This window comes from Alligator mississippiensis, chromosome 2 (assembly GCF_030867095.1).
Source record: "Alligator mississippiensis isolate rAllMis1 chromosome 2, rAllMis1, whole genome shotgun sequence".
NCBI classification, from domain to species: Eukaryota; Metazoa; Chordata; order Crocodylia; family Alligatoridae; genus Alligator; species Alligator mississippiensis.
Genome location: NC_081825.1, coordinates 260,882,590 through 260,894,693, shown reverse-complemented (window position 1 = coordinate 260,894,693; position 12,104 = coordinate 260,882,590). Strand labels below are relative to the sequence as shown.

Below are 12,104 nucleotides of genomic sequence, written 5' to 3'. Positions count from 1 at the left end.
CCCCATCACAGAACAGATTTTTGGGTTTTTTTCCACACATTATAGGCAGGTGCTGACAAACTAACTCTGTCTTTTCTCTGGTATAAACCTCTGATTCTGTAACCCATCCCCACAATTACCCACATCTGAGCTATGTTGTTAAGCATCTTGAACCATGCAAGATCCAATGGCTCTGAGTTATGACTAATTCTTAAACAGGTAATGGTATGTTTAACATGAAGTGTCATCTTCCCCCCACTCCTTTACGTATTCCTTTATCAGTGATTTTAACATTCCAATCATGAAAATTGTTCCACTGTGCTTCACTAAATCAGTTACTGTAAATCTCCTCCAGTACATAGGAGCTTCCAGTTCCTTTTGCTTATTACCCTTTGCATTGTTTGCCACCTCGGCTCAGTTTATTCACAACATGCTGAGTCTGAGTTGGCACCACGCTTGCTCCTTAGCACTCTCCCCTTGCATGGTTAGCTGATTCTTCTGGGCTGGTCCAGCTAGACTCCATCTGGGAATATTGGCCTCTAACCTGTGAGGTGCAGACTGTCCCATTCATATAGCTCTCTTTCACTGGAATGTGGCCCAGTGTTCCATAAAACCAAATCGCCTTCCACACCTTGTCTTTTGACAGCTTTTATGAGCTGATTTGATTTTCCAACACAGCAGCGACAGTCATTCCATAATCAAGTAAGGGAGGGGAGATGAGGATGGAGCAATGTGAGTGGGAAAGACAGGGAGACCAGACAGGAACATGTATTTGAAGCCAGAGAACTTTCCCACTCAGCTACTTGAGCTCAGGCTCAGAGCCCCAACTACTTATTATGGAGCAGGGCCTGGCTCCTTCATCCTGCTGTTGACACCAGCAGGTTGTATAAAGAAGGGAGCAGAGCAAGGAAAACCTGTTAAAGAGTCCTTAGACTCAACTTTAACTTCTGCTTGACTGTGCTTCTGCCTAGACTTACAGGCTAGATCCAGATGTGCAGGCACATGCAGTTTGTGGCACCACAAACCTCATTAATCTGTGTACAGTGCTGCTAATTTGCATAACTGGAGCAAAATTTCTGGGATTTCCCAGTAGCAAAAACAAAAAACCCTGAAAAAAAGTGGCACAAATTATGCCAAAGTGGCATGCGCTGGGACAAACACAGAGAAGATTGCCTGCTCCCTCAGCTCTATGTGCTGTGGAGGCCCTGTGCTGAGGCACCCTGGAGAGAGAGAGAGAGAGAGATTATTTGGCTGGGGTAATATGACCCTGGCACCTGTTCCTGCCCAGGGCAGGGGGTCGGACCTGATGATCTGCTTAGGTCCCTTCTGACCTTAAGCACTATGATACTATGCTATAGACCAGGTGACAACAAATGGAAGGAGAGGCGAGGTCCCAGTTATGGCAAAGTCTGAGCACCCCTCGTTTAATAAACAGTGTTTTATAAAGATGCTGGATGGATTGTAATGACCATTAATTGGGGGGGCCAAACCCTAGGGGGTCCTTAAGTGGGCAGACATATCCCTTTTGACCCAGAGCAGCTTTAATTGGAAAGGTGAGGATCTGAATGGAGTCAGGGTGGGCATAGGGCTTGAGGGCTGGCTAGGCTTAGTTGCAAAGGGCTCTCAGGTTGGGATTTTTAAGGGAGCCTAAAAGAATTAGCTGTTGGAATCTTGGCATCTAACACCAGTAGCATAGGGACACTGCTGAGCAGCACCCAGGGCACAGGGGAGCAGTTACTTCTTTTTTCATTCCCCCCCCCCCCCCAAGATGGTACTTGGGGCAGTTACCCCCTGTGACGATTATGTGGGTCCATTGTTTGCTTGGATGTTATATTTTGAAAGGGTTTCTTTAGATGGGTTTTGTTCTGGCAGGGAAGGGTTAATTGTTGGATTGCAAAGGGGCTGGGTGTAGCTGGGCTAATTGCTCTCTGCCCTCTGGATGGTAAGTGCCTGCCAGGCTGCTGGCGTCCATGGAAACCTGCTGGTGCAAAGCCCCAGAGATGTAGACTAAGAAAGTCTGCCATGTGGTGACAGCCACTGAAAAGGCTGGAGCTGTGGGGCAGAGGCATCTTGCTAAGGGAAGCACAAGCATAAGAGATGAGAGCCCCCTTCAAGCTCCCCCATAAGAGACAAGAGCCCCCCCCCAAGAGATGAGAGCCCCTAGTCCTCCCCACGCCTTTCTAAGCAGTCAGGCACTGGCGGCAGCTGTGGCTGCAGCGATGGCTTCTTCCGGCTTCCAGCTGTCACCGCTGCAGACCGCCCCCAGGAGTCGGAGTGTAATTCTAACCCTGGTTGCAGAGGTTGCTGATTCCTGCCTGCCACTGAAACCACCTGTGGACTGTGAAGTAAGTCCTGGCTGCCAGAAGTGAGATGAAAAGCATTAGGAGATATTGCGTGTTAAACCTCTAGATTATATTCTGTCTTCCCCACTTCCATTGTAGTATTTTCCCTAATTATTAAAGTTGGGGTTTTTCATCCCTAAATTTAGCTGTCCTGTAATTGAGTATCTCCCCTCACAGGGAGTTTGTATTCTCATGGCATCAACCGGCTCAGGGTCCTATCTCACCCCCTTTTTGCCCCACCCTGGTTATACCACTGTCTAATACCCTTTACATTTCTTTGAAAATCCTCACCTTAACTAGTATCTTGTTTGGGATGTAGAGCAGGGGTGTCAAACTCATCTACCCAGCAGGCTGAATGAATGACACAGGGTTAGTCCAAGGGCCAGCTTGAGCAACAAACCCTTCCCTACTCCATGCTGGAACTACTTTTGGCACCTGCTGCAAGATCTGTCCCTTAATGCAGCACATGTCCTGAGTGGCTGGGGCAGGTGCTGCAGGTAGTGTAGTCCAGCTCAGGCAGGTATCTCATGTAGTGTTGATCCCAGCTACACATGCTGCTCACCTCTGCCAGGCTGTGCTGCAGTGTGCCCCTGGCAGCTGGTCTGGGACTGTATCACATGTGATGCCTGCCATGTGCAGGGCTGGTCCTGGACTGGCTGGATCAGGCATTGTGTGCAGCACAGTTCCCATAGTGGTCAGATGTGCAGTGCGTGTCCTGGCCCTGTCCATGGGGCTAGGCTGGGTCAATTCAGACCCAGGGCCAGCACTGGGGCCTGATGATGGGGCTGTGTGTTTAATACCCCTGCTGTAGAATATAGAGTGACTAGAGGCATCTGTTGAAAAAGATGAAACACCCCTGGAAGCCCAGTGCTGCTGGTCAGTGAAGGGGGGGTGGAAACTAGTATAGCAGCATGGGACTGTGAAGGGAGCAGCCAAAGACATAAGGCAAGTAGTTGGGTTAATACAGAGAACTCTGCTCTGGGGGAGCAGAGTGGATGCTACCAGCTTGGCCTTGGGAGCAGGATGTGACTTCACATTCTCCTGCTTGGCTCCTGTAAAATGCCAAAACCCATAAATGAAATGACTGAAAAATATTGTGGGACTGAGTCCCTTTGTCATGTTTGCTTCATTTATGACACTCATGGGCCATAGTTGGTTTGTTTGTTTTCTTGGACTGGCTCCTATTTCTGTTGCATCTCTGGTCATTGCCAATGCCCAACGTGAAATTGAGAACATATGCCTCCGAGGAAGCTCCCACAGTGAGATAAACATGCAAAAAACCACTTAAAGGAAGGGTGAGTTAGAGAGAGCCAGTGCACTTCCTGACCCCAGCACTCCCTAGGGCAGCATCGAAGCTCAGAGAATTATTTCAACTTCATAAATCACTTCTGAAAGTTCCAACTGCCGTAACAGCCGTGGCAGAAGCGCTCCCTGCCATATTTAACGAACCTGCAAATTCTGTAAATACTTGTCATCAACAATCTCAGATAGGATGTGTAATGAAAAAGACAACTGAGAGAAAGGCATGACTTGATTGAGCTGCCCAGATACCCTGTGTATAAGCAGCCCTGCTGCTGGGAATAGGCTGAAGACAGCGCTAGGACACCTCCACGCCTGTGACTACACCCAGGGCAGAGGTGCATGTATGTTAGCTCCAGCTTTGTTTCCTTATTGAAAAGCTGTCCCACATTTGTCTGAAAGAGTGAAGAGATTAGACCGGCCTAAGGAACAGCCTGACTAGATCTGAAGGCAGCTTTCAACTTCCTAGCAGATTTCAGCAGCTGGATAGCATAGCTATTATTTTCATTATCAGATTAATTTGAAATGGATGCCAGCTAGAACAACAGCTGTAACCTGGTGCTGTTTCCACCTTTTTGGAGGAATAGGCACCTGGTGTCTTACCACAGGTGTGACAGTTTAAAAGATAATGAACCCTAAGTGTGAGATGAAATGACTGTACCAAGCAGATTGGCCAACAGGACTGAATCTGCTCCCTGTGGTGACTGAGGTGGGGGTTCTTGTAATATGCTGTGGGAGAGCAGTCAGTGCTGCCTATGTCTTCCTCTGCTTGGGCACTTCAGTGCACAGGTCTTAGGTTTGTCTGGAGAACCTGTGTCCAGAGCCTGTAGGACAGTGAGAGGAATTGGGGAAGGTGCTCATTTGGATGAGGTAGCCTGCAGTCTCCTTTCCTGCCAGAAGTTGAATTGAGAGATGTGCAGAAGGACGGGCGGCAGAGCTGGTGTTCCAGGCAGTGGTGAAGAGGTTGTCTGTCTTTGAGCAGTTCCAAACTGGTTTTTCTTGGTTATTCAGAGTGTGTTTGTTCCCTTGCTGCATGAAACTTCCCACACTGGGGCATGGGAATGGTTCCAGCATCATCTCTAGGTGCATTGTGTTCTGGCATTGCAACCGTGGGATAGACTTGAGTGTGATCACATAGACAGCAGACTTGGTGTCACTGCCTGGTGCTTGGGTGCTTTGACAGCTTGTCTGACTGTGGGGACAGAGGGTTTTGGTGTTCTCTTGTGACACCTACAGCACATCAGGGTGAGTCAAGTTGCAGCCTCAACTTTATTACAGCTTCCCTCTTATCACTGTATCTTATCCATCCCCTGGGTCTGTGCTATCTCTGGCCTAGGGGGTGCAGGGATGCTGCAGCTCTCCTGCACCTTTCAGCAACTGTGTGCACTCATCAGAGAGATTTATCTTACATTGAGTGCTGTGGGCTGTAGTCCATGCATAAAGTGGGGACAGCTGAAGACAGCTGTGCGCATAAAGTGGGGACAGCTGAAGACAGCTGTGCTGCTACTGGCATTGGGATTGGTGCTTGAATTATGATATTTTCTAGGGAGGTGGGTGCAGCCTGCCTGTTGGTATCCATAACTTCATTTAATGACCTTGCCAAACACTTTATTATCTGGGGGTACTGGCACATTGCTGTGGTAGTTGTGAGGGCAGACAGTTGTGTGCTAGAAAGCCCTGTGGAAAATGTGTCCTGAATGGCATTAGGAGAGGCCCTTGGAGGGAGTCCTGCAGTGAAACAGGAAGACCAGAAGGAGTCTGAAATGAATGAAGCTCAGGGCAGTCCTACAGATCGAGCTTTTGCTAAAACATGGCATAGCAGGGGCAGAGGAGTATGAGTTAGCACATGATGCATAGGGTGTGGAGGTGCTGTAGGTACCTCCAGTACACTACAATCACCTGTAATGGATGTTAGCTTGGCTTTCTCTTCCACAGGACTCGGGACAGAATGGGTTCCCCTGTCTCTTCCCAGCACACGGGGTCTTCACGCACTGTCCGGCGCTACCCAGTTGTCAACACTCAGCTAACATCCAATGTTCTGCCCAGTGGGAATGGACATGCACAGAGAAACTCTGGACTGCATGCAGCCTCTCAAGAGCATGCAATACCTCCATGGGGTAAGACCTCCTGGGCAACCAGTATCTCTGAGGGCTCTTCTCTGTGGAATCTCCTCAGGAAGGCATAACACTGACTGCATTTATGATGAGGGATAGCAAGTACACAGAGGCTGAGGCCATCGGCCTGATACCCTGGAGAGGGCTGTAGGCTACATGCTTTGGGATTCAGTTCTCAAAGTGCAAAGGCGAGCCTTGGGGAAAGGAAATGAGCAATGTGGAGAGATGCATGGAGTTGGGGTGAGGAGAAAGAGCCTGCTGGAAAGCAGCGAGTGCAAGAGAATTCAGCAAAAGGACTTTGCTTTCCCTGCACAAGGCCACTGGGCAGGCAGGAGAGTGGGAAACTGGGGAAGACCATTTATGATTTGGAGAAGCAGCCCCATTTTGTGAGGGTGAAATATAAGGTGGGAAGGAGAGGAGCGTTGTGAGCACAATTTTCCCAGGGAAATTATACTGAAAGAGAATTGCTTCAGCCAATTATACTGAAGTCTTTATACTGGAAGAGAATTGCCTTACCCAATCAAAGGGTAGGAATGATGCAGTTCCCTGACATATGATTGGCTCTAAGTGTATAACCACTGACATACCTTGTAAGGTGCAAAAAAGTAAGGGAAAGTTGCTCAATACACACTACATGAGATTTCCAAGAAAAAACCCTGATCTTATGGGCTCTGGCTTGAGAAGATATAAAGGAGATGTTTATACCACTCAGTTACTGCATGAGGGAGCACTGCGCTGATGCATCTGTATTACTTCCAGTTTAGAAGATGGTGCTTGTGGAGCAAGCGCTGTGTGGCTCAGATGCAGTAAATGATAGATAAAAACACACTCAACATGTCTTTTGCAGTTATTTAACTCATAAGCTGTGCATGATCGGGGCTTGCTTCTTGAGGCTTTCTAATGTCCCTGGTAGTACATAGCCAGCTAGCTCAGGATTATGGGAAAGCTCTGCCTGATGCCTGAAGTCCAGTGACCCACCTCTTTTGGCTAATTTGGAAACGTTAGGGAAATGTCTAGGTAAATACCTAGAAATCAGGATATGTGCCAGAGCTTGTCTGTCACAGCTCAATGATACCAGTATAATTCTACCTCTGGTTTTGCTGGTATGATGTCCCATGCAGACACCTTTTCCAGATTAGCATGTGTCGCTTTGGAAGTGGAATTGGGTAATCCAGAAAAATGCACTTTTATAGAGCATTTCCCTGGAGAGTCATCCTGGCAAAACTAGAGAGAGAATCTTGCTGGTAAATGTCCCCATGTAGAAAAGCCCTAGTTAGTGCTGACAGGACACAAAGCAGTGTCCAGAATCAGAGGAACAGTCTGAGCTTGATATTAGGAACAAAGGGCAGGCAGACTCCATTAGAGTCTGAAAGAGGCTCCCTTGCTGCAGTGATACCAAAGCAGTAGCCCAGCTGGAGAGGATGCTTGGCTACAGCTGCCCTGGTGCCTGCCTACCATGTAGGTGTTCTGCAGTGAGGGCTACACACATCCCTATGGCTTGGCAATGCTGCTTCCCCTTTTCACTGTCCTTTTCTCTCACAGGAGCCAACTTGACGGAGAAGATCCGGAAGATCAAGATTGTCTTCACTCCCACGATCTGCAAACAGACTTGCCGGAGTGGCCGCTGCTACAATAGTTGTGAGAAAGGGCACACCACCACCCTGTACAGCCAAGGGGGACATGACCATGACCCCAAGTCTGGCTTCCGCATCTGTGAGTATCCCTGAGCCTCCAGCCATCTTTTTTCCTGGATTCCCCTTTTCCTGTCCCTCTCTCTCTCTCTCAAAGAGGGAAGCCTCTACAGACTCAGAGCTCAGGAAAGCAGCCTTTTTCTCTGCCTAGAAAAACATCTGTCTCTCCGTGTCAGGGGCTACACCTTCACTTTCTCTGGAGGCACATATCAGAAGAGGACGTGGGTTTCAGTCACAGCAACAGACAGAGTTCACAGCCCCACTCCCGGTCAGAGCCAGCTTGCTGCTTTCCTTGGCATCCAGGCTTGGGGCTGACTTTCATCACCTAATTTCCTCTTGTTCTCTCCTTTCACTCACATGGCAGCCAGGAGAGCTGGCTGCAAGTTGTGAATTGTTCCAATGGACTGAACTGCTGAAAACTTTCCTCTTGTTTCACAGATAATGGGTCTGCCCAGGGATTTCCTTTGCCATATGGTGAGTTGGGCAGAGCTGGTCATCTGCCCTTCATGCCAGGAAGCTGGCTGTGGAAAACAATCCCATTGAGGTAGAGATGGACTAACACAGTGGTTCCCAACTTCACTAGATGCAAAGCACACCGTAGACAGTTCTAGCTCTTAGTTTTCACTCTTTTTGACTACAGAAAAATAATAGATTAATTTTTCTATTGCAAAGAACTCAGAAAGATCACAACAGGACAGAATGTTTTGAACACTCTAGATTCCTACCTGAAATCTCTGAGTTTATTGTGTGAATCATGTTTGCACACCTAGCAATGCTAACATTGCCTGGCTCCCTGGTTGAGAATCACTGAACTAGAGGGACCCAAAAAGGAACCATTTCAGTGCCAGTTTCTGTGACTTTGAGGGAGATAAGACAAGCTCACGCCCCACAAAACCAGGGCAGCTTGGAGTGAAACTCTGGCTGAGTTGAGGACTGAGCCAAGTGGATGAGTAATCTCTAAGCAAAGGCCTTTGATCATGATGGGTACCCATCTCCTAGCCTGCACCTAACAGACAGTCGAGGGCCTGAAGCAGGAGTGTCTCACTGAATGCTGCAGAAAGACAGACTTGTTAGAAAACTCTGCTTCCTGCAAAGCCTCATTGTCATTGGGACAGACTGAACCACACTCTTCATCCAACCCTGTGACAAGGCTTGAAAGGGACAACTTGTGGTTTCAGATATGGATGCTTCATTAAGCCTGTGCAGATAGATTGCTCCTGTTTTTCTGACTCTTGTGCTTCATCTCATTCTTTCACAGCATCAGCTGCTGACCAACATGGGACAGGCACAGAGAGAGGTTTCAGACCCAGAGACCTTTGCCTTCTGTCTCCCTCCTCCACCCACTAACTTCCCTCTAGCTTGTTATGAATAGTGATCCCACTCAAATGGGGTTTCTTGCAAGGTCTGAAGCTGAGGGCAAGGATTAAGCTGACTCTTCCATGTAATGCTATATTAGCTCCCACCCCTCTGAGGGATCCTGCTGGTGCCTGCAATACCATCCTGAGTCTGTGGGATGCTCAGCTGGGTATATGAGTCTCTAAGCCAGGGGTGGGCAAAATGTGATCTGGGGGCTGGATGTAGCCCATCAGGCCATTCTGTTTGGCCCACGAGGCCCTCCCAAAATTAAGAAAATTAATATTTATCTGCTCCTGGCTGCCTGTCATGCGGCCCTCAATGGCTTGCCAAAACTCAGTAAGCAGCCCTCCACCCGAAATAATTGCCTGTCCCTGCTCTAAGCCCAAATGGGCACTGATCTGCTTCAGCCTCTGACTGAAGGCACTTGCTGCATGCTGCATTTAGGACATGGTGGGTGGCTTCCTTTCTTACCTGATGGTTAGAGACTCTTAGTAGAGATCCCAAGGCGGCTTACAAAAAATGATGGGTCCTGGCTCTCTGCTGAGTATTAAAGGGAAGGCTGCCAGGCTGACCAGTCAAAGCACCTGGGACCATTCACTGGCTAGAGGGAGTAAGTAAGACCTCTGTTAAGCAGACTTCTTCTTGCCTTGCAGACTTCTGCCAGATCCCTTGCCTGAATGGAGGGCGCTGTGTGGGCAGAGATGAGTGCTGGTGCCCATCTAACTCCACAGGAAAGTTTTGCCACCTGTCAGCTCCAAAACTGGAAAAAAAACAAACGGGGAGAGTCCCAAATACCCCAGCCAATGGCTCCATGAAGCATTCCACCTATACACTACCTCTATCCAACCAGCTTGGTGAGTGCCACTCCATCCTGGTATCAGCTCCCTCTTCCAGGATGCCCACAATCTCCCCGCCTTGTGGCTAAACATTTCTACTCTCTCCACACTCCAGTAAATGAGCACATGCTTCAAGTCCCCTCTGAAGCCAGCAACAGAAGCAGGTATCCATGTATTCCAGTGTCTCATGTTTTCCTTTCCAGACCAGTGAGTAATTAGAAGCAGGGCTTCTGGAGCAGGGCTGGCAGTGAGTGGTAGCAGGATAGGGTGCAGGCACACACAGGTGCATGTGGGAACTTGTGAGAGCCCACAGGGACAAGTAAGACTGCATGAGGGTACAGAGGGTCAAGAGCCTGAGTGGGCAAAGCTTTGGCTACAGAGGGGCACCAAGGTCTGTATGACCTCTCTCTTTTTGGAAAGCACCCATGGCTGAAGTCAGTAGGAGCTGGCCCTGTGCCCAATAGGTAGATTTTGACCCTCTGTGCTGAGCAGTCTAAGTCCTGAAAGGAGTTTGCGAATGCTGCCATGGAAACTCTAGCTTCTTTCAATTGTGCATCAAACCTCCCTCACCACAGCTGTTCAGTAACACAGCATAATGAGCTGAAGTAGTGTCCTGGGGAGTCTTGAGGGGTTGGTTTTAGGTCACTGAAAAAGGCCCATGGAGGTTGTCTGGCTAAGAGAGCAGGCAAAGGCTTTCCTCCAAGACATGGCCTCCTTCTGGATTACCCAGTGTGGGCATCCCAGAGAGGTCTGTATCCCCTCCATTGTTACCTTTTGGCAGGCAAGAAGCTATTTTGATGCCAAGCAGGTGAGGGGGCAAGCGTAGCCCAGTTGTTACAAGGTTGGTCTAAACTCATCTTCCAGCTTCTCTAAACCCCTCCCTGGTGAATGTCCACATCAACCACCCTCCAGAGGCCACTGTGCAGATCCACCAGGTGGCCAGAGTGCGGAGCGACTCCGAACAATCGGAAGAGAACAGTGTTGAGGCTGTACCGATGTCTCAGCTACCAACTGGGACACAATACAGCTACAGCAATGGCAATGGCAACAGCATCACCACAGAGAGTGGCCAGCAGCAGGGGCCCCAAGAGATTATGGGAAGGTGTTTTCAAGAGGCCATAAATGGACAGGTAAGAACTGAATGTGTCCTGCTTTGAAGCACAGGCATGTGTTGAGCACCATATGCATGTATGGTGTGTGCAGGCATACCTGTATAGGGTAGTGCATGCATGTGATATGAGCAGAACATGTACAGTACCTATGTGGATGGCAGGCTGGTTAAAGTGACACACGGGCAGCATCCAGATGCCTTTGCAGTGATGTGTTTCATGGGTGTGACCCACCAGGAGAGAAACAGCCCTTTGTCCCTGCTTGTCAGTGTTGTGTAGAGTGGCTGCCCTGACCATGCCGTGCCCTGTGACTGCATAGCTCAGCCCTGGTGTCCTTCATACATTGGCTCCTTAAAATAGCCCTATTTATAGGAACATTTCTGGATCTGCTCTGGTTCTTGTAGAAAATATATAAAGCATAGGAAAATTCCTCTCCCTCTCATGTAGCAAACAAGAGTCTAATTTTCATGGAATGTTGCCTTCCTGTGCAGGTTGCTTAGAACTTAGGAACCAGAAGCACGCAATGAGCTCTCTAGCCTCTGCTCTCCATTTATTGTACTTTCTATTCTGCCTTTTTCCATGAGTTTCTGTGATTCTGTTGCATCAGTGGAAAAGTACTGAAGGTCCCTGGGGCCCAGCTGAACACCTGTGAATCCCGTGGATGATTGCTACAGGCTGGTAGCTCAGGCTGTTTCCCTCTCTCCCTCTCAGAGTATGTTCAGCTCTCATGCTGCTTGCCTGCTGGTTTCTTTCCCATCATTTACTAGTTTCCATCCAAGACGTTTTCAGCTGGATTAATTCTTAACAATTTCCTAAAGCAAAAATAAATGAGATCAGGCTCCAAACATTTTACATGTGAACAAAGGGCTGGAAAAGCCCCATTGAGCTGTGCGTTCCATAAAGCTGAGAGTTCCATAAAGCCGACCTCAGCCCCAGTAAGTATGTCCTGCAAGTGGTCAGTTTAAAGGCCAAGTTAAAGAGACCTTTGTTCACTCTTGGATCTCATACACCTGCGTGGGGGAGCTCTGTGATGGGCAGAAGGGCTGCCCTTGCTGTGCTCATACTTTGTTTAACTAAAGCCAGGGCTGTGACCGAGTAGACTGGGTGACGGCGAGGAGCCCAGGCAGGAAGTGTTTGTCTCTTCCATCGCAGTCTAAAGCTGAGTTGATTGGAATGTGAGCACTGGGCATGGGGCCATCTTTCACATGGATGAGGGCCAGATTTGGCCTGTGGACTGCGACAGCTCAGCTCTAATGGGGAAGCCTGTAATCCAGAGGGCCTTGCTAGGGGAAAGAGAGACTCATTAAGTAAACAAAGGCGCCTGACCACAAGACCCCCCAAGGGCTGAGGCTGTGCACCCATCTCACTGGTTAATCAG

The 12,104-nt window shown here is 48.8% G+C and overlaps 1 protein-coding gene across 9 annotated transcripts in view; it reads left to right on the top strand.

Annotated features, from left to right (window-relative positions):
* Positions 1-12,104, top strand: part of LTBP2 (latent transforming growth factor beta binding protein 2) — a 160,068-nt gene that overhangs the window by 88,554 nt on the left and 59,410 nt on the right. For all 9 annotated transcript variants that reach the window (XM_059723087.1, XM_014611321.3, XM_014611323.3 and 6 more), the window contains exons 4-7: positions 5,556-5,737; positions 7,277-7,447; positions 9,435-9,635; positions 10,482-10,747. In XM_059723087.1, the coding sequence (XP_059579070.1) occupies positions 5,556-5,737; positions 7,277-7,447; positions 9,435-9,635; positions 10,482-10,747 (820 nt within the window). The remainder of the gene's footprint in view (positions 1-5,555; positions 5,738-7,276; positions 7,448-9,434; positions 9,636-10,481; positions 10,748-12,104) is intronic.